The sequence below is a fragment of the Panicum virgatum genome, chromosome 9K, assembly GCF_016808335.1.
Source record: "Panicum virgatum strain AP13 chromosome 9K, P.virgatum_v5, whole genome shotgun sequence".
Lineage (NCBI taxonomy): Eukaryota > Viridiplantae > Streptophyta > Magnoliopsida > Poales > Poaceae > Panicum > Panicum virgatum.
In genome coordinates, this window is record NC_053144.1 from 13,926,987 (window position 1) to 13,948,214 (window position 21,228).

General features: G+C 45.5%; 2 protein-coding genes across 4 annotated transcripts; one reads left to right on the top strand and one right to left on the bottom strand.

Annotated features, from left to right (window-relative positions):
- Window positions 1–10,301: 10,301 nt before the first annotated feature.
- LOC120650228 lies at window positions 10,302–14,264 on the top strand. Its single transcript, XM_039927267.1, has 4 exons — window positions 10,302–10,944; window positions 11,759–11,911; window positions 12,000–12,680; window positions 12,832–14,264. Exons 1-4 carry the CDS (start codon window positions 10,576–10,578, stop codon window positions 13,927–13,929), a joined length of 2,301 nt encoding a protein of 766 aa, XP_039783201.1. The 5' UTR covers window positions 10,302–10,575; the 3' UTR covers window positions 13,930–14,264.
- Window positions 14,265–16,624: 2,360 nt separating this feature from the next.
- On the bottom strand, window positions 16,625–21,123 carry LOC120650229 (7-methylguanosine phosphate-specific 5'-nucleotidase A-like). 3 transcript variants are annotated; one of them, XR_005665537.1, is made up of 10 exons: window positions 20,842–21,123; window positions 20,714–20,774; window positions 20,487–20,619; window positions 19,668–19,791; window positions 18,678–18,734; window positions 18,503–18,599; window positions 17,957–18,164; window positions 17,266–17,372; window positions 17,107–17,167; window positions 16,625–16,979 (listed from the first exon to the last, which is right to left on the bottom strand). XR_005665537.1 is itself a non-coding variant. In XM_039927268.1 (9 exons), the coding sequence occupies exons 1-9, from the start codon at window positions 21,109–21,111 to the stop codon at window positions 16,926–16,928; spliced, it is 1,065 nt and encodes a 354-aa protein (XP_039783202.1). In that variant the 5' UTR covers window positions 21,112–21,123; the 3' UTR covers window positions 16,625–16,925. The 3 variants fall into 3 exon arrangements, 2 of the variants coding, with proteins under 2 accessions (XP_039783202.1, XP_039783203.1); XM_039927268.1 differs by lacking the exon at window positions 17,266–17,372; XM_039927269.1 differs by lacking the exons at window positions 16,625–16,979; window positions 17,107–17,167 and having other exon boundaries at window positions 17,174–17,372.
- Window positions 21,124–21,228: the final 105 nt, after the last annotated feature.

Below are 21,228 nucleotides of genomic sequence, written 5' to 3' on the forward strand. Positions count from 1 at the left end.
AAAAATTGCACTCCGAGACCCAAAACATTCCCCAAAAATCCGGAGTATCCGGACCCCCAAGTCCGGAGTTTCCGGGCCTATACCCGGAGTTTCCCCCGGAATGTCCCAAACCCAGAGTATCCGGGCTTATACCCGGAGTTTCGCCAGGAGTTTTCCAAAACCCGGAGTATCCGGGCTTATACCCGGAGTCTCCGGGATTGACAGCATTTTGGTCCAAAAAACTGAAATCTTGAATTTTGGCAAAACCACCCCACCAAATTTGAAACCCTCTTGAATCCTAGTTGAAGGATGCATATAGAGATGATTGACCAAAGGAAATCACTTAGAACATCCTAAAACAACCAAATCGGCGAGCCCTAGCTTCTAGTACCTTGAGCTAGTTCCTCTTGCAAGAAAACTCGAAAACGATGTCGCCCCAAGGTGGAATGCTTGTAGAAGATGATCTCCCACGCCGAGTGAAGCTCCCTTGGCCTTGAAATCAAGTTGAAATGAAAGATTTCGGAATCTAGAGCTTAGGGGAGAGGGAGAGCTCGTGAGGGAGATGAGGGAGAGAGAGGTAATGGGAGAGAGTGAGAGTGAGAGTGAGGGAGAGAGAGTGTGATATTTTCTATTTAAATGATTGTGGGGTCCAAATAACCAAATTATGGAAATAGAAAATTCACGCCCGGAGTATCCGGGCCAATGAACGGAGTATCCGGACCCATGGACGAAGTCTCCGGGTGTTACAGCGGCGGCCCGAGTCATGAGCCGTGACGAGGGTTTGAAGTTTGATTGTGATCTGACGACAAGTAGGCGTGCCGGAGAGATCGATGGACGTCGGCCGATCGTACGTATCCCTTGCGGCTGGCATCATTCGTCGGCACCTATCTCCTTTTACGACTCAGCAGCCAGCACAGAGGCACAGAGCTATCAAGATCGGCTGGAGCTTGTGTGTCCCCTTTGCGTGTCTCGATCCGTGTCTCCCCATGCATCAACGACATCCGTGCCTCTTAGAAAATGTGGGCCCTCTCTTGTTATCTCCGTCCGCACCGCATGCAAGAAACGGAACGGAGCCGTCCGTCTGGTCCGTCTCCCCAAATAATCACATGGCCCCACATTAATTTCCCGCCAACTAAATGAAATGGAGGCGGCAAAAGGCATTAGACACAGGAAAATGGCGCCAATTTCGATAGGTGGTTCCATCAGATTAGCATCTAATACGGAAGGGTAACTAGATTAGTATTCTTCTCGTTTGTCTCAATCTACATAACAATTGCATCTCAGCCAATTGTATCTCAATCTACACAACAATTACATCTCAGCCAATTCTCTCCATGCCTGACGAGATCAGTGCCGACTACATGGGGGCATCTCAGGCGATCCCGCCAATGGCTGACGAGCCTAACTACATGGAGTCCGATTCTCCACAGGTACCCAAATCTTGATACCACCTCTTGGTGCTGTCACATCCTCAGAAAACTTCTCTAGATAAACATTCCCTCATCTGGCACAATAAGAACAAAGTTAGAAAGTGCAAGTCATAATGGATTACCATTCATAATCTGTCTATACTTGTTTTGTCTATACAAATATTTGAAATGCCTATGCTCCAGACCGAAGCTACTCAAGTAGAAAATTGTACAGAAGACAGGATACCTAAGGTTGGTATGAAATTCTGCACTGAAGAAGAGGCATACCAATTTTACAATGCCTATGCTCGAGACAAGGGTTTTAGTATTCGAAGGAGCAGTTCACATAATGTGAAAAACAGCACCACCATAAAGAATAGAACCTTCTGTTGTTCTCGTGAAGGTATTGAATCACTTTGTTATTGTGCCCTTTCTTCATCATTAAGGATATAACATCAATTTGATCAATTATTTATTTAATTATCAATAGGTGTTCGGCGTCCTGATAAAAGAGAAGAATCTTCCAGCTATAGTAGACCAGAGACACGATGTATGTGTCAAGCTCGCATGAAGATAAGTCTCACAGATGGATTGTACTGCATCTATGAGTTTGAGCCTGAACATAATCATATTCTTGCTAGTAGCAGTCAAGTTCATCATTTAAGATCTCAAAGAAAAATAACAGAAGCACAACTCGCGAGTGTAGAAAATGCTAAAGCAGTCGGCATTTCAAATAAAGCTACCTTTGATCTCATGGCAAAAGAAGCAGGTGGAGTTGAGAATCTTGGATTTACTCGTGAAGATATGAAGAATAAATTGTATTCAAAGAGATCACTACAGACAAACTATGGGGACACAGGAGGAGTATTGGAATATCTAGAGAAAAAAACATCAGAGGATGGGAAGTTTTTCTATTCCATTCAGGTTGATGAGGATGACTTGATAACAAATATTTTTTGGACAGATTCTAAAATGGTTGCAGACTATGAACTTTTTGGTGATGTTGTTTGCTTTGACACAACATACAGAAAATTAAATGATGGACGTCCATTTGGTTTGCTAGTTGGAGTGAATAATCACAAGAAGACAACAATTTTTGGTGCTGCACTTTTGTATGATGAAACTGCAGAGAGTTTTGTTTGGCTTTTCAACACATTTTTAACTGCTATGTCAGGGAAAAAGCCAAAAACTATTTTAACCGATGAAGATGCAGCCATGGCAAAAGCAATCAAGATAGTACTACCAGAGACTCATCACAGAATTTGTGTTTGGCATATGAACCAGAATGCTTGCAAGCATCTTGCTGGAGTTGTGGAGGACTATAAGAAGTTCAATAAAGATTTTCAAAACTGTATTTATGATCAAGAGGAGGAGGAGGAATTTATAAATACATGGAACAATTTGCTAGACAAGTATAAGCTACAAAACAATGAATGGCTGCAAAGATTATTTGATAAAAGGGAGAAATGGGCCTTAGCGTATGGAAGAAATACCTTTTCTGCTGATATGGTTAGCACTCAAAGAAGTGAAAGCATGAACAATGAGTTGAAGGGGTACATTAGTGTCAAATATGACATACTTACCTTTTTCGAGCACTTTGAAAGGTTGGTGGCAGATAAAAGAAATGAGGAGGTAAAATGTGATTTCAAGGCAACACAAAGTACACCTAAGTTGAAATCTGAGTTGAGAATACTAAGGCATGCAGCAAGAATTTATACTCCAACCATATTTAAGGTATTCCAAGAGCAAGTGATGCAAACACTGAATTGTGATCTGTTCTATTGTGGTGAAAGTAATGCTGAAAAGGAGTACAAAGTAAAGGTTTATGGTAGGAGGAATGAACATGTCGTGAAGTTTTCTGCATTGGAAGTTGAAGTAAAGTGTAGCTGCAAAAAGTATGAATTTGTTGGAATCTTATGCTGTCATGCGTTGAAGATACTTGATATCAACAATATCAAAAAAATTCCTGAACATTACATACTAAATAGATGGACAATTGATGCAAAAGTAGTTCATATAAAGAGCAATTCTGAGACACATGAAGATCCCAAAACAAAGTTATCAAAACGCAGACAGGAGTTATGCAGGATGTACATTCATTTAGCTAATCGAGCTGCAGAATCTGATGAAACGTACTTAATGGCTGTAAATAATGCGCAAAAATTAGCAGAAGATGTGGAGAAAAGCCTAAAAATAAGACCTGATTCAGATGTTGGTACCTCATCTCATCCCGAAGGTTCGCACTCCAGTATAGCCTGAGTAATAATTGTGTGAACACCATACATATGACACCAAACTAATTATTATATATTTTGTAGGTACAGAAGAAGAAGAACAAACTATAAAACCAAAAGGCCTGAAGGTTAAGGAGAAGGAAATTCATGGATCTGCGAGACCTATTGGTGGTTTTGAGAAGGCAACACGGCAGAAAAAGAAGACCAAAAAAGACCCAATGGTTTCTGGTTCTGCAAAAGAGGCAAACACACAACGGAAAAAGAAAGGCAAGAATGACCCAAAGGATTGTGGTCCTATAGTGGAAGTAGATAATGTAACATATGGGCAGCCACACTACACTGACCTGGTACGAGATTTCAGTTATATTTAATTTAATACTATCAAGACTAGTCATATTTTCATTACTGATATTCGTATTCCTTTTTCTTTGGTACAGGGGCATTTAGGGATTAGCACGTACCAAAATCAAATTCAGATGGCAGGTTACTATCCGGGCTACTATCCACATGGAAATGCTTTTGTGCCTCCGCCTTTCAGTTCATTCTTTGGGACCCCTAACCATGGTCAAGATACACAAGGAAATGTCACTCAGTCATTCAATCCAAATCCCTATAATGTGTTTGCCAATTTTAAGTGAAGGTCCTATCCCATTAGGAGAACCGATGAGTCATGTGCTAAACTCTACTTGTTTTTTTTGCTAACTGGTATATTTGATTTGATAGCATCAGACTGAATGCGGAAGATTGCATCTTTATTACTGTGTCATGAAAAAATAGGGACTAGCACTAGAAAAATAAACTTGCAAAATAATGCTAGAGAGGTCATGAAAGCAACGTCACCTTCATGCTGAACAGCATCTACGAGCTGCTGCCAAATATCTTGAATCCACCATGGTGTGATGTCAGTTTGATGGACCTGAAGAGGAAAGGTAGAGTACACATTCTCATAGCACAAATCGAAATCTGCAAAGTCAAATCCAGATCCCCAATCCAAAACCAAAATCGTAGCAATCAAAACCAAAATCGGAGCTTGAATCTAGGTTCCAGTAAATATAATCAACTCACTGCTATGAGCTTGAGGTCGTTCCTGCCCAAATCGAGTTTAGCATATGAGATTTGAAAGGAATCGAGTTTAGCATATGAGATTTGAGAGGAGAGCGGACAAGCTTCGAGCTGAGAGGAAGAGGGGAAAGCGGAGGGAGACGGGTGGCTCAAGGCTGTGAGAGGAGAGGTTGAGATGCGAAAACAGAGGGAGACGGACCAGACGGACGGCACCGCACGGCGCGGACGGAGAGAATACGTGAGGGGGGCTGTCTTGAGAGGGGATCCAATACAACTTGGACACGTGTCTGGAGACACCGAAGGGGACACGCGAGGGAGACACACAAGCTTCAGCCATCAAGATCGGTCCTGAAGTCTGAAGATTACAATCAGGATCGGCCCGTTTGACCTACTTGCTGCTGTCCAATTGTCCACGCACGCCCGTCGCTTTCGCGCCTCGATTAATTTCATTCATCGGGCCTTCCCGTTGGCGCCCAGGCCCAGCTCTGGCAACCAGCTAGCGCCGTTCACGGGTGCCTTGTTGTCATCCACCTGCAAGCAGCTAGCGTTGCGGCAAGCAACCGGGCGCTGCTGCCATGCCAATCGCCAACAGGCCGGGGGGGGAGGTGGGTTTGATCTCAGTGGGCGCGCGCGAGGCCACGCACACGTCATCGATCTCTGGGCGCTGCGTGGGCTCGGTCTCGGTGGGGGCTTCCTCCTGCTCTCTCGATCTACCCCGCCGAATATAATGGCCCGCCTTCAATTACAAGGCCGGCCGGCCTCCACCTCCATATCCGCCATGCACGCACCTGCTGCCTCGACGCTACGCTAGCTCGTCAAGGGCCACCGGCTTGGGGCATGGTCCTCCTCGTCCTCCTCCAATTCTCTTCTGGCACGCCTCGCTCGATAGGTTTGCCTTGGCTTTATACGAGCGAGCTTGGAGACAAATATATATATCGATCGTCACTGTGGCGTCCATATGCATGCGGGAGTTGGGGGTATGTACGACACTGCTGTTCTTTTGGACTTTCTGTAGTCTAACACTGTCTATCTACGAGATTAGGGTTCAACAGTGGTCATGTTCATCATGATCTTTGTAGTACATGAAGTAAATATGGAGACCATACATGAGATCATTATTAGTGCGTATCCACGAAAATGGCGTATGTTCTTCTAGAAGGACTAGCTTGACTCTTTGATAGTGCTAAGCTAGATGTAACGAGGACCAAACCTTATATCTATAGCTAGCTCGAATAATGCGTTGTTGTCACCACCGACCAGGACAGCTTAATGTAGTGGACACTAGTATGTGTTGTCCTCGCTCGATCAACGCCCACTCACAAAAGAGAGTCACACATCTCGCTAAACATTTTGAGTTTGTTGTGCTTGTGCGTACTGCCTAGGGCAGCACCACACCAGTGGCGCCCCTCAAAAAAAAAAAAAGCAGCACCAGTGGCAGTAGCTAGCGGGGGGTCCTGTCCATGCATGCATACCACTACACCAGCGAATTGAAGAAAACATATAGACCAGACCATCATCATGCAGGTATATAGCTAGAGAAGGCCACTCATGACCATGTATACATATATCGATCTCACCAAATAAATATCCGACGACCTAAGATTCGAATGTCAAATAATTCGTCATCACGATAGAGAACCACCGACGACTTCACTTTCCTTGGTGGTGGAAACTTAGGTACGGTAGACGAATGAAACTCTCCTTCTCATCTCCACAGCAAACTGCTAGTATAAGCACTACCTAACCGTGCGAATAATTGACTCTAGGATTCGGCTTGCCCACCCAGGCCAAGGCCACCACGACAGGGGAGGGAGGACACAGTGCAGACAGAGATGTGGCCAGCGCCATCATCCATCAAACGAACTTGGAGGCAGATGGACAACGAGCTTCTCTTGTGCTCAGCTCTTGAGCACGAGCGGCATACACAAACCGGAGCTCTGATGATTCTTGAGCATATAAAGATGCATGCAAGATGGAGATGCGACGATGTTCCATAATAACAACGGTACGTGTAGCTAATATAGCCTGATCTCACCAGGCGCAACTACTCGTCTACTTTACCCAGCCGTGACAGGCTCGAAGAACACGAGACGAGGTTCTCTGCTGCTGTCTGAAACGCCTTCGATCGGAAAGAGGACGGGTACAGCACTAATCAGCTGTTGTTCCGGTTCCAAGCGACAGGGTACCAAACCTAGCAAATTAACAGCGATGGATATAGATAGATCATAGATGCGGCGAGGAAGCCAAAAGGAATTGCATTCATTCCCTGCGTTCCCTTGGAGCAATCGTGTCGATAATCGTGAGCAGTTCTCTGTTTGTTATTCCTTGTCTATGCTTTGCCTGATAATTAAGATGATGTGTATATAGTATGAGGTTGTCCATCGATCATGGTTACGAGGGTAAAGGGGAAAAAAGGTCACTGAAAAATATCTCGGTGCAAGAATGAAGCACAGAACAGAAGATGAAAAGGAGCGCAGATTAACAAACGTCAGGAACCAGTTTAGCACAGTTGACCATTTGGAATAATCTTGTTGGCTTACACATGCAGGTCGGTCTCTTGCCGGCGACCCTATCTATACGAACCAATTATCACCCTGGCTAATCATGCTCGCGCATACACATGTGTCCAAGTGGCCAAGACCAACTAATAAACCTTCCGTTTTGTCCTCCTCGGCCCATGCATGTGGCAAATACTAGCACTGTCTGTCCTGCCTGTCCTTATTTTTGAGGGAATAGTACCTGATTGTTATTATTTTTACATGTATCATTGGTGAACTATATCATCTAGTAGAGGTTAGCACCTTGTTAATTAGGAAATCCGAGGGATCTTGTTGTTGCCGAGGGCCGAGACAGATATGGAGGTGGAACAACGTAACGCCTGTGGTTTGTGCTTGGATGGAATCGCGCTTTTTTACAAATCCGAAGGCATCTGTTCCAAAGGAACAATAACAGATAGCACAAGCTGTCCACCTCGCCCCAGCTGGAGACGGATCATCGGATGGAGTGTGCTTGTGGCTTGCGACCTGCTGCTGATAGATGCATCAGCCATATTCTTATCTTATTTACTCCCTCCGTTCCAAATTATAAGTCATTCAAAAAATCTTGAAGAGTCAAAGTTTTTCAAGTTTGACCAAATTTATATGACAATATAATAATATTTATGATATCAATTAAGTATCATTAGATTTTTTGTTAGCTATATTTTCATAGTACACCTATTTGATGTCATAAATCTTTATATTTCTCTCTATAATTTTAGTCAAACTTTGAGATGGTTTGACTCTCCAAAATTCTTGGAATGACTTATAATTTGAAACGGAAGGAGTAGCTAGCAAATATATTCCCTCTGCCGGATTACCTCGTGGATTATTAAATTTAAAACAAAACTCGAGGTTTAGTTCACATTTGAGAAAATCACTTTTACCAAAAAAAAAATCTGCCGTTGCTGGGCCCCGCCGCGGCGTTGGAAATGTCAACGGCGGCTCTTCCGCGCTGCCCCCGCGTCTCCGGCGAGCCGCGAGCCTTTCGCCCCCGGGGTCCACGGAATCCCGCGGCCACGGCCGGCCGGGCCGGCGGAGACAGAGTCACAGAGACACCGAGCAAAGCGAAACGAGGAGCCCGTCCGTCCGGTCCGGGCGCGGCTGTGCTCTTCGCCTCTCCCCGTCAAACGACGCGGCCAAGAAGAGTCCAAGACAACGCGAAGCGCACGGCCGCGGGGCACGCGACGCGCTTCTTTCTTTGGACGCTCGACTGCCTCGCCACGACGCCACCACACCACCTGCACTGGCGCGGCCTCTCGAGGCATTGCCACCACAAGTGACAAAGTAGCCCCCTTCTTTTTTCCCCCCTTTGTAGAAAGAGCCGTAACAAGTTTCGGTCTTATGTTTTCAGGTAGTCCAATATTCCCCACGTGAAATCTCACTTCGCTGCGGTCTAACACCTGCGAGTTTTATATTTTCATCGTTCTCCATGCCATTTAACTATCTGATTTACTCCGGTGACGCTCGATTCATAGAGCAACGGCGACCCCAATGTATAGAGCCAATCACGTGCGGGCCTATGCGAGGAACGAAATACCCGCAGGTATATATCCAATTATAAGGAAATGAAATATGTACTATGTGCTATTGAAATTTGAAAAGAAAATTTAACTTTTCTTGTAGAGTTTGGCAATTCTTGCAGTCGAAATGCGTGAGAATAAGTGTGTAAAACTATGAAAAATTTACTTAATCCTCCATCACGCCTCAAAATGTTATCGTTTTGTGGGGAAACAAACAAAATACAATGAACTCTGAGACTAAAACGATTTGGTCACCGTAGCTCGGATTCGTTGAGCACAGTCAAAGACCGAGGAAAAACCTTTTGATCCAGACCGCTGAAAAATTTTGTCTAAAAAGCAAGTGTCTGAGTTATACTGTATATTTTTTAAAAAAAAATTTAAAAACCACAAGAGAAAATGAAATGACAACGCAGAAAAGCCGCCGCGGACCCACCGCGAAATCTAACGACTTAGGCAAGCTGTGGCGGCGAGGCGGAGGCGCGCGCGTTGGGGCCCCTGCTGCTGGAGCTCGCCACGGCGGCATCCCCTTCCTCTCCTCTCCTCGCACTCATCTCCGAGGGGAGCAGAGCCACGCCCCCATCCCTCCATCGCCGCCGCACCTCCTCCCTCCCTTTCCCTCGCCGGCGAGCCCGCGGCGGGGCGGAAGAGGCCGGCGAGCGCGAGGAGGCTCCGGCGGGGCTGGTGGGCGAGCAGCCCCTGCGCGCGGCCTCGGCTCCCTCCGCTCGAGCGGGCTCCGGCCGGCGTGTGGATTCGGCGGAGCGCTGTGGCGGCGGGCACGGGAGGAGGACGGGAGGGCAACGGCCGGTGGCGGTCCCACGCCACGTCGCCGCGTTGCGGACGGCCGCTACCGCGCTGGCTTTGGCGCTCGGGAGCCCCGTCCGCAATGATAGCGCGGGGTAACGCGCCCCGCTGCAACACATTTTTGCGCTAAAATCAACTGCAAACGCATAGCGCGCGGGGCAGCGCGCCCCAGTGCGGACAGCCTTACGACCAGGGTTTTTTTACCGACCGGACACCCCAAACCGCCGGCCACCGGTTCCGGTTTACCGGACCGGTTTGACCGGTTACCGGTAGAAACCGGTCAAATTCAAATTTGAATTAAAAAAACTCAGTTCAACCGATTCGTACCGGTATACCGACCGGTTTACCGGTTGGTTTGAACGATTTGCCGGCCGGTTTGACCGGTTTGAATTCAAATCCAAATTTAAAATCGCATGTGTAACCGGTATACCGGCCGGTTAGACCGGTTTACCAAGTGGGCCTTAATGGGCCGTCTCATTTGTTTCTTTTTCTTTTTTGTTTTAACTTTAAATGCCCGAAAAGTATGTTAAACGAACGAATTTTTGAGAAAATTTGACACCATTAAATTCATCGCACCTTGAAGTATTTTTGAAATTTTTTCATTTTTTGAATTCAAATTTGAATTTTAAATTTTGGCCGGTTGGGTACCGGCCGGAACCGGACCCTTCCCGGTTAGGTGGACCCTGCTTACGACAAGGTGGAGGGGAGCCAACAAAAAAAACGGGGGACAAAAACCCAAACGGAGACGACGACGAAGAACACCCCAACCTAACGTTCACCTCACTATTTATTCCGGAGCTCCACTTCTCTCTCCTCCCGTGCATCGGCGCCCCAACCCCAAGCCCGTGTCCTCTCCCTGAGCGCCTCAAATCCAACCCCACCTCGCCGTCTGGGTCCAACCTCGCCGCGGTCGCTCCTCGCTCCTCCCGGGCCGAGGCCGAGGCTTCTTCCCCCCCGCTGATTCGGTTTCGGAACAGCGTTTTCAAGTGTGCTGGTTGGCTTAGTACTGGTCGTCGATTTCTGTCCGCTGATGGCGGCCAGGATGATGCGGTGGCCGCGGCCGCCGGCGGCGCGCAAGTTCCGCGTGCGCCTGGTGATGCGGCGGGCGGAGGGGCTGCCACTGCCGCCGCCCGCGGCCGCGGCGGAGCCGGCCTCGCCGGAGCGGGAGGCGGCGGGCGCCGCGCCGCCGAGGGCCGTCGCGGCGGAGGTGAGGTGGAAGGGGCCCAGGGCGTCGGCGCTGGGCTCGCTGCGGCGCGCCGCGGTCAGGCGCAACCGCACGCGGGGGGAGGCGGAGGCGGCGTGGGAGGAGGAGTTCGAGAGCGTCGTCACGCTCGCGGCCGCGTCGCAGCGGGAGGGCGCCGCGTTCCAGCCCTGGGAGCTCGCCTTCTGCGTCTTCAGCGTGAGCACCTTCTCCTTGTCTGAGTTTGGGTTCAATTACATCGGCTCGTGTTGCTCGTACTCCTCAGAAGAACGCAGCAAACCACTATAATTCATCATATGGTTCCGATTGTTTGACTTTATTCACAAGGGAATATTTGTGTTCGAAATCTGGTTGTTCTGTTTGTTCCCCGTCTTACGGTCTGTTCGGAAATGGAGAATTGCGGCGGTAGTTTTTTTGGGCTTTAGCTTGAATTGGACCTAGATCATAGTGATCTGTGTCCTATCCCCTCATGTCCACAAACAGACCCTTGTTCCTAGGGAACTCTGTTGAGGGTTACTGTGTATACCTATTTCCATTCTACTTTCCCATTTTTGTTCCTGTTTGCCCTTTTACAGTTTATACTGTATTTTAGTGTAGTCCCATTATTTTTCTTCAACCCGCTGTAGAATCATCTCTTCTGTGGAGCGACTAATGTTTCCTTTGGACTTTTTCGCGTGTAATAAAATTTACTTCCCTTATAGACTAGGTGAAATAACATACATTTCATTTCAAGAGAATAAATGGGCGAGAAGTTTCCGTATGTCAGTCGATCCATGTAGGAACCTTCTGTATATCCAAAGTTATCTTCCTGACAGTAACATTGCACCTTGTGAAGGCTAGTATTGGATAATGACATATATGGATAGGATAGTTTCCTTGTCTAGGCTATCATCAGAACATTTAAGTTTTATATGATAGCTTTGGATGTATCATCCCTTGCCAATTTTTGTTTTTTCCCACTTTTGAGTTGATTTCATGTCTGATTTTAGTTTCCTTTTCCCCCTTGGCACAGGACATCAACATAGGGCCGAAGAATAAACCATCAATTCTGGGAACTGCTTCTCTCAACCTAGCAGACTATACATCAGCAGCTGAGGAGGTTATCGAGATAATTCTCCCATTGTCTGTACCTGTTGGTGAACCTGAATCAGCCCCATCTCTTCATGTGAGTTTGCAATGTGAACAAGTTCTGGTTAACAAATTCTCCTTTGAATTACTATAGTTTGTGACCTTTGAATCGTGTTTTTGTGCAGCTCACTCTGAGTATGGTGGAACTAAGAGCAGTTCAAGAAACATCCGATGCATTACAACGACCAGCTGCAGCCTTGCCATTGTCCCCATCATCTGGTGATTCACTTCCTGGAGGAAAAGATGAGGTTTCAGTTATCAAAGCAGGGCTGAGGAAGGTAAAAATTCTCACAGATCTGGTGGCGACACGAAGGTCCAAGAAGAGTTGCCAGGATGATGAAGGAGGTGAAGATAAGTTCTGTGTTAACAGTGATGGTGTTGAATATCCATGTGATACTGAGTCTCTCGACGATGATCTGGATGATAGAGTACAGGAAGATGAAATTGGGGATTCAACTATCAGGAAGTCTTTCAGTTATGGCTCACTGCAGTCTGTCAACTATGTTGGTGGCCTAGTTTATGCCCATGCAAAGATTGACGGGGAGCACGAGGACTGGATATATTATAGTCACCGAAAATCTGATGTCGGTTATCAAGTAGAGAAAATGTTGCCCTCAACTGCTGAGGAGACTGTGTTGCCAACTGCTAAACGGAGTATACTTCCTTGGAGGAAGAGGAAATTGAGTTTAAGATCACTGAAAGCTAAAGGTGAACCTCTGTTGAAGAAGGCATATGGGGAAGAGGGAGGTGATGATATTGACTATGATCGACGCCTGCTAACATCATCTGATGAATCTGTTTCAGAGGTAATTCTTCCCTTCTTTTTTTTAGCATTGTAAAACAAGTCATCACTTATCAGCACCTTTCATTAATTCACTCTAGCTTAATTGTTAGATTATAGAGCTGTTCTTGAGTGTTCATGGTATTTACTTTAAGAAACTCCTCTTTGGATTGCAGGGATCAAGAGCTGAAGATGGATCAGCAAATGGTATGGTGTCAGAATTTGGTGATGATAATTTTGTTGTGGGGAATTGGGAGTTCAAGGAGATAATTAGCCGTGATGGCCATATGAAGCTTTCATCCCAGGTGTTCTTTGCATCAATAGACCAGAGAAGTGAGCGAGCAGCTGGGGAGAGCGCATGTACAGCACTTGTGGCTGTTATTGCAGACTGGTTCCAAGCAAATCAGAATATGATGCCTATTCAGTCACAGTATGACAGCCTTATCCGTGAAGGATCACTAGAGTGGAGAAACCTTTGTAAGAATGAGGCATATAGAGAGCGCTTTCCTGACAAGCACTTTGATCTTGAAACTGTCCTTCATGCCAAGATTCGCCCACTGACAGTCTCCCCAAGCAAATCTTTTATTGGATTCTTCCAGCCTGAAGGTGGTGATGATGACGACATGAGCGGTTTTGACTTTCTTAATGGTGCCATGTCATTTGACAGCATTTGGGATGAGATTACCCAGGTGGCAGAGTTCTCATCTAGTGATAACCCTAACCTATACATAGTGAGTTGGAATGACCACTTTTTTCTCCTCAAGGTTGAGCGTGATGCATATTACATTATCGATACCCTTGGAGAAAGGCTCCATGAAGGGTGCAGCCAGGCATACATTTTGAAGTTTGACAGCAGCACCACGATTCACAAGGTACAGGCTGAAAAGAAACCTTCTAGCCCCGACTCAAGTGAACCATTGAAGGATTCTTCAGGTCCTGAAAGCTCTTCAACTGACCAGGACAGTGGGAATGATATTGAAGAGAACATCCTTGTGTCGAAGGGCAAAGAATCATGCAAAGAATACATCAAGAGTTTCTTGGCAGCCATACCGATCCGGGAACTACAGGTGGACATCAAGAAAGGACTGATGGCATCAACCCCGTTGCATCACCGCCTCCAGATTGAGTTCCACTATGCCCAATCTTCCCCAAAAGAGATCACAGCAGCCCCTCAGCTTCTTACTGTCAATGCCCCTTTTGAGTTCTCATGGCCTGAGCCACAGCCACCACCAACAATGGAAGTTGCGCTAACACCTGTCATCTCCGTTGTGTAGCTTGTCGCATGGGTGGCTGAGACATGAGAACAGTTTTCCCTATTGTTCAAAATCCAGAGCCTCTTTCTCCTTGGGCCGCGGCATGATGCGGAAACTAGATGGAGACTTAGTATATTTTCTATTTGTACTCATTTATCTAATATGAACTGACTGATATAGGTTGTCCTCCCACGCATAACCGCAGAGGAGCCATCCACCTGAATTTTGTATAGAGGTGTATGCTCCTATCTTCCCTCATCTGCTGGGCTGTAATCATTTGGAACCTTGTATGACTAATCAATGACGAACGTCCCTATGTTATAATGAACTACTAATATCTTCCAGCAAGCATCAAACCGGAATTCTCAATCTGCTAGTTGGAAGCAGCATATGCCATGCACTTTGAGCGACCATGTTTTTTCAGAAGCCTCAATGGAATATATTTTCAACTTCCTGTTTTTTCTATTCATGTTTCTTCAGAAGCCTCTATGGAGCTAACTGGATCTGGTGTGACCATATTCTGTAGGGAAATTTTGCTGTGGGACACCGGAGAAACTTGTAATTGGCCAGATCACACTGCCGGATAGAGAATTTGCGCAAAGACACCGCAAATTCGTGTTTCTTTGCCCAGGCACACCGCACCAATTATTTTAATAATTTCGCAGATTTAAGGAAAGAGAAGGTGCGGCAAATATCCAAACTACCCTCGTGTAACACTTTGCCGCCGCCTTTTCTTCTCCGGCGACGTTCTCCATGGCCGGCGATTTCTCTGTTCGTTTCTCCAGCTCAGCTGCAGCGAGCCCCAGCGCGCGAGTTGTGGCCGTGAGAGGAGCTCCCGCGGCTGCAGCGGCGTGCCGCCGTGCCGCCGAGCTTTGCTCTCGGCGGCGGCGTCCGGCCAGCACCGGTGCCGCCCTCTTTTCCTACCGAAAGAAAGGAAAGTAAGAGGAGGGGGTCGGACAGACGCTCGTTGGCCCGCGTAGCTGCACGCCGCCGAGCGCAGCACGCAGGGATGGAGGGCTGCGGCTTGTAACTCCTACAGGATGCGCCGCCACCCCGTGGGCCCAGCCCCTGCCGCGGGTCAGCGAGCGCCGCGCCACCGTGCTGCTGGCTCAGCCTGGCCGGATCCCCCCCTGCCCACGTCCTCCGCCACATATCAATTTTGTGAATGGGAGCACAAGCACGCAGGGATGGAGGGCTGCGGCGTGCAGCTCCTACGAGATGCGCCGCCGCCTTGTGGGTCCAGCCCCTACCGCAGGCCAGCGAGCGCCCGACGCTGTCGTGCTGCTAGCTCAGCCTGGCCGGAGCTGCCCAACCCCCCACGCGCACATCCCCAGTGATTGGTTAACGGATAGAGGTTGAAGACGTGCGGTTGCTCTTCTCGAGCGTGGAAAAATGAACAACAAAATCGCAGGCCATAGAAGACCTCGCTGGAGAAGAAAAGACGGCAGCAATATGCTACTGCAAATACAAGCGAGGAGCCAGAGGTTGAAGACGAGGGTAGTTTAGATATTTCCCGCACCTTCTCTCTCCTAAAATCTTAGAAATAATTAAAATAATCCGTGCGGTGTGTCTGGGCAAAGAACCACGAATTTCCAGTGTCTATGGGCAAATTCTTGGTCCGGCAGTGTGATCTGGCCAATTACTCCGTTCTCCAGTGTCCTACAGCAAAATTTCCCTATTCTGTAAAAGCATTAGCGCATAAATGCTGTTCTATTGTCAGATCCAGTCCGTGATAACGGCAAGCCCATTTTTCAGAGAACCCGACTCACGAGCTGCTGAAGTGCTGATGAGAAGGACGCAATATCCATTTCTTTCGTGGGTGTTTACATGTGAGATCACGGACTAGGTTTGTGCGCAGATGCCCTATGGGCTATGGTTTTTGTGCCGTCTTGCACGGCTTTGTAGCTTCGGATCAGCAGCTTTCATCAGATGCCGCATCCTAACCGTTAATCTTACAATGTTATTAAAAATTTAAAATGCATCGTTGTCTTCATTTTTAGCGAAAGCACGAAATCACATTGTCAGTCCATATTGTTACGCGAAAAAAAGAGAGAGATGGTAATAAATGTTCCATACTTAGACAGCATACAGGTCGTTCACTGCTGTTGATACTTCGTACTGTCAGAATATTATTTGTTCATCTAGGAGATAACCTTCAAGGCGCGCATGAATGCGTTGGACTTGGAATATAATCTTTGACTACTGCCAGTTTGTCCAAATGCTCCTATTGTAATCTTGCTCACGGAGTTGAGCTGGCCATCATTTTTCCTTGGCGACCACTACCATTCTGTCATTTAACATGATTATGAAGGACCATCAGATTCATTAGGTCTGATGGTCCTTGGTCATTACCAGATCATAAAGCAAAGTCCATAAAAGGAGTCATATAAGAACCGGTTGGTACATTATACCTTGTGACCCAAAAGCTTGTGGTGCACACGTCGATTTGCACGATATGATACATTCATTCACTTTATGTGATCCCATTATTCTTGCAAGATTTTTCAGAAAGAAGGGAAGAGGCATGGGAAGGTAGAGCGTGACGTTGAAGCCACAAATAGATCTAGCAGTAATCAGAACAAGATCAGCCTTAGATTGGATTCTCATCAACGTAAAGTGGATCCAAGAAGATGGAGGTCTGCCTAACATACACCTTCAGCTATTTTACTGGCTAGCTAACCTCTGCAGTGCTTAACAAATCACCCATAATATTACCTTTTCTTTAACAAGAATCGAGATTGAAAAATGACAGAAAAAAGGATTGTAACAATAATGCTGAAATTTCATAATGCGCACGATCCAAATATTACATGAATTGGGATTAGCTTACAACTGAAGATTGATCATTGTTCCACGGGCTATCTGGCCATGCGATGAGCCTGTACAACAGCTTCTTATGAAGCACGCATGGATGGTTAGCATGAGTGAAATTCCCAGTTTTTGGGTGAGCAGGTTGCAGGTGCTGCTAAATTCAGGGGGGCAAAATCCTTTTTCTGACAGTGCAGTAAAAGTTTGGATCAAGGACATAATTCGGACACAAGCTCAACAACACCCCGCATTGGAGCATCATTCTGCGATGAGTTGAAATATTGAATTGTCAGAAGCAGACCATGTGAAAAAACAAAACAGTGAATAAGGCGCAAAGTCACAATAACTTTTGAAATAAGTGCAATTGTGATGTGCTAAGCAATGCCTCACCAGATACACAATGTCAAATGCCTTGGAGTAATCCTTCAGGGATTTCTCGATGTTGGCATTCCTGTAAAATCAGTTCAGTGTCACCCTATGCACAAATCTCTGGTAATAAAAGTCTGGTGTGGTAGATGCTGAGAAGGAACAACATGGAAATAATCATACCGTTTGCATTAATAAAACTACAATCAAGCATTCAAACAAAAAAAATTATAGTCCTCCTGACCTTGGAGCAGTATAATGACATCAAATGGTTTTAGAATGATTTTCAGCTGCAGTGTGACAAGAAATTTACAGATTATTGGGGTACATTACATCTTCATAGTCAAACAGATGACGCATGTCATTCAAAATAGCTTTACATTGGTTAAAGGACAAACAGTAGAACAGAAACCTGAACTTCCAGTGATTTCACTACCATATTCTGAACCAAAGAAACACTATTTCTTCTTTCAAGCCTATCTTTACCCAAACCTGGATAAAATATCGCTAGCAATGCAGAGTTCAAAAGAGCATGTTTATTCATAACTCAGTGGCCAATACAAGCTACAAAGATGGTACCGAGAATTGAGAAAGGACTTCTCATGCGCAGAACCTTTTCTTATGATAGATAGAAATTAGGTAAAATTAAAAGAGAAACAACATAATCATTGTCCTGTTCTGTAATTTTTAATTGCAATAACTAATGGCATTTCACTATTATTAAGAACTGTGCCCACAATTTTAAGTGATTACGCTGTACATCAAGAAAACAATAATCAGCTTAGTTGACTTGAGCACAATGGAAAATGCTATTCTTAAAATGGCAACATCACTTCTATTTTGAATGAAGCAAGGCAGTGTAGAAGTTACTAACAGGAATCCAACAGCAATCCTGTTTTCATAGATTAAACCGTCAGACATCCCCAAGTCGCCAATGTGATCACCAAGTAGCAACACATTGGTCCTTTTCTTCACCAATGAATAGTCATCAATAGATCCATTTGGATCCCCAAGATTGTCATGGACTGGAGCTGCCATGTCCAAGGCATGCTCATTTTTGTTTAGGACGTGAATTGTTTTACCTGCATTAGGCTTTTGTTAGTCTCAATGAGAAGATACGCACCAGCGTTCATTCTACCCAATGATGTAAACAAGAAATAGGCTTAGTTGGAAAAGATAGTCAAGGAAAAAGGGACCTACAGACATATTACCATTTACAAGAAAATCTTTACAAAAATGTCCATGTGACACTCAAGTTGTGAGGCCAAGAATTTCCTCGAGTCTAAGACAACTGAAGGAACAAGAAAAGGCACACCTTCTTTTTTTTGGTAAAAAAAGAAGAAACATCTTGCATTCATACTTACAATTAATGATGAACAAACATCACTGCAAATGGAGTTCATGATGATTTAAAATTCACCTTTAAATGATACAAGCCGACCTTCTTCGTTAAAAACCATCCTGTTGGAGACAACCTTAATATTCTTGAATGATCTATGTAATTTCTGCCTGAAGACCTACGACACAGTGGGATGTGTCAGTGAGATATGAAATTCACCTCACCATATGTGGAATCATTCATTTTCATAACTTACCTCTTCAATTATATCTGCAAGTCCAGCAGAAAATACCAGCACTGGAATATCTCTCTCCTGAAATTATAATTGAGAATTTATTAGACATTCACCTAAATATCAATTAATTCTTCTGCATTCTGAAAAAGTTATCATAATAGGTAAGTAAGGTAAACCCGTTTTGATCTAGCCATAATATCGCCTTGTTAATTACAAATAGGACATGAAGGGTGAAAATATGCATAACAGAATTCTAGGAAATGTTTTGTTAACTAGGCAAATATTATTTGTCCAACTTCAGAAGCAGACATGCACACAACATGTTTACCATGAAGCATATCTCAAAGTAGGGGAGTCATCTGATAACATAAATTTAAGACAAAAACACAACGAAACGATGGAGAAGGAACAGGAGATAATTTTTAGTCTCCCATGCGTATACTATAAATATTATAGTCTGCTCACTAGATTACTTAAATGCCTGAAACACGTTGAAACATTAAGGGTTGAGACTCAACTAACCTACTTTTCATATGCTAAGCAAAACTCACTTAAACATGATAACAACATAGCAAACGTCGCTAGATACTAATATGCTTGCTGATAGATGTGTGCTAACAAACTCTGTAAAAACAAACAGCCTAAACTATAAAAATAAATACCATGCAAATGGGAGCACCACAAATTTGCAGCTTCCAATTTGACAAACTGGTAAGTGGGGACATAAATGGAAATCAAAATCAAGACAGAAGAAAAGGGACAGCTCAGAAATCAGAAATGTTTAGAGCGGCATCAAAAGCAAATAAGAAAAGGGACATAAAGAAGACTGTGCATGTTTCAAACTTCATTTAAAGCAGCTAAACAGCTCTTTCATTATAGCGACATATTTGATTTTATTACTGACCTTAATCAACACAGAACACAAAAAAGGGTGTCTAGGCATGTTCCATAGGAGTTTATCAAAATATAGCCACAGTAACAATAAGCAAGGCTTGATAACAAAAATAGAACCTCCAAGTACTCAAAGAGCTCCACCACACCATCTCTGAAAGCAATTGCAGCATCAGACACAGATTTTTTTATATCTTCATATGTAAGACCACCTTCAATAAGGAGACCATGAGTCTTCTCCCACCTGTAGCACATAGCAACTTCAAATGTCAGCTCCAGCCATTAAACATCTAATAAAGTTCATGATTCATGTTGCATTCAAAAGTTAAACCACGTGATATACAACTGATGTTACAAACTACAAGCACACACAAGAACTGCTAGTTTGAAGAAAACTTTTCACTTCTACTGTTAAGATGTTTTCAGGTACCATACTAATGTAGACAAAAAAAGCTAATAATTCAACTTTTTCAGAAGTTGTGATAAACAGAATCCCAAATGTCAGAAATGACATTATAAACTTGGCTTAGGAGTCAGGTCACAACAAAGTTCGGTATTAAAGAATGATCAGTTGAGATTCACCATTGCTAGACAACTCCAGACTTATGCATTAAACAATCCTAAATCCATGTTACTGTATCCACTATCCAGCGCTAGGAACTATGCATTTAAAATTTGTTTCAGCCATGCAAACCACACGAATTGTACCCATATAACCCATGCAATGCAGTGATATTTTATAATTGACAAGAAGAATGGATAAGATGGACACTGTCAGAGCACACTTCACTCACGTCACCCCACAACCTACATGCCAGACAACCCCAGGAAGATGTTCCTCTCAACTCAACTTATCGCAATGGGTTCTTGTGCAGCGTTGTGAACTCCATGGCAACAGGCACCTGCCAAAGACACTCTGTAATACAAGTTGTGTAGTACCATTCCTCCATGAGCTTGGCCTTCTCCGGTAGTGGAATGTCAGGGCAGATCTCGATGGGGTGGTAGTGCTCGTACAGCGCCACCCTCTTGGCGTCGTACACCTCGTTCCCTTGCCTCAGCAGCCCATGGCTGCCTACCACCACAAACATAGACACAGATAAACCTCTCAACTCATTCAAAACCTTAATTACTTCAGGAAACTTTATGCAATTGAAGCAAAAACGTACTCTGCCCGCGGGCGCCGTCGTACCAGTACCGCGTGAGCGTTCCGTCGAAGTCGGCGATTACCTGCGCAACCAGTTAGGAATCCCCGTCGTACGCGCCAGAAGGTATCAAGCATGAAACGGGTGCCTACCTGGAGCTTGGCGGTTCCGGCAGCGCGTATGGCTGCTACCTTGCGGGCAAGCGCACTGGGGTCCGCGACGACGGAGTCGGGGAAAGTGGTGGAGGCGGAGGAGGACATGGCGGCCGGGAGGAAGGGCAGGGGTCGGCGGCGGAAAGTATAAGGAGGGAGCGGCGCGGCGGCGGTAGGGTTCCGGCGGCGAGGGGCGGGGTAGAGGCGGAGGAAGCGGATGAGAGGGCACGGGGACGGCGAGAGCAGGGGCGGGCTCATCATGGGCCGCATTTACAAATGGTGGGCCAGGGCTCGGCTGGTGAGGGCGCAACATTTAGGGCCCCTGACTAGATCTGTCGTTTACCCATTTCGTTGTTTGGGTTTGGATTACAGCCCAAGTTATTATTT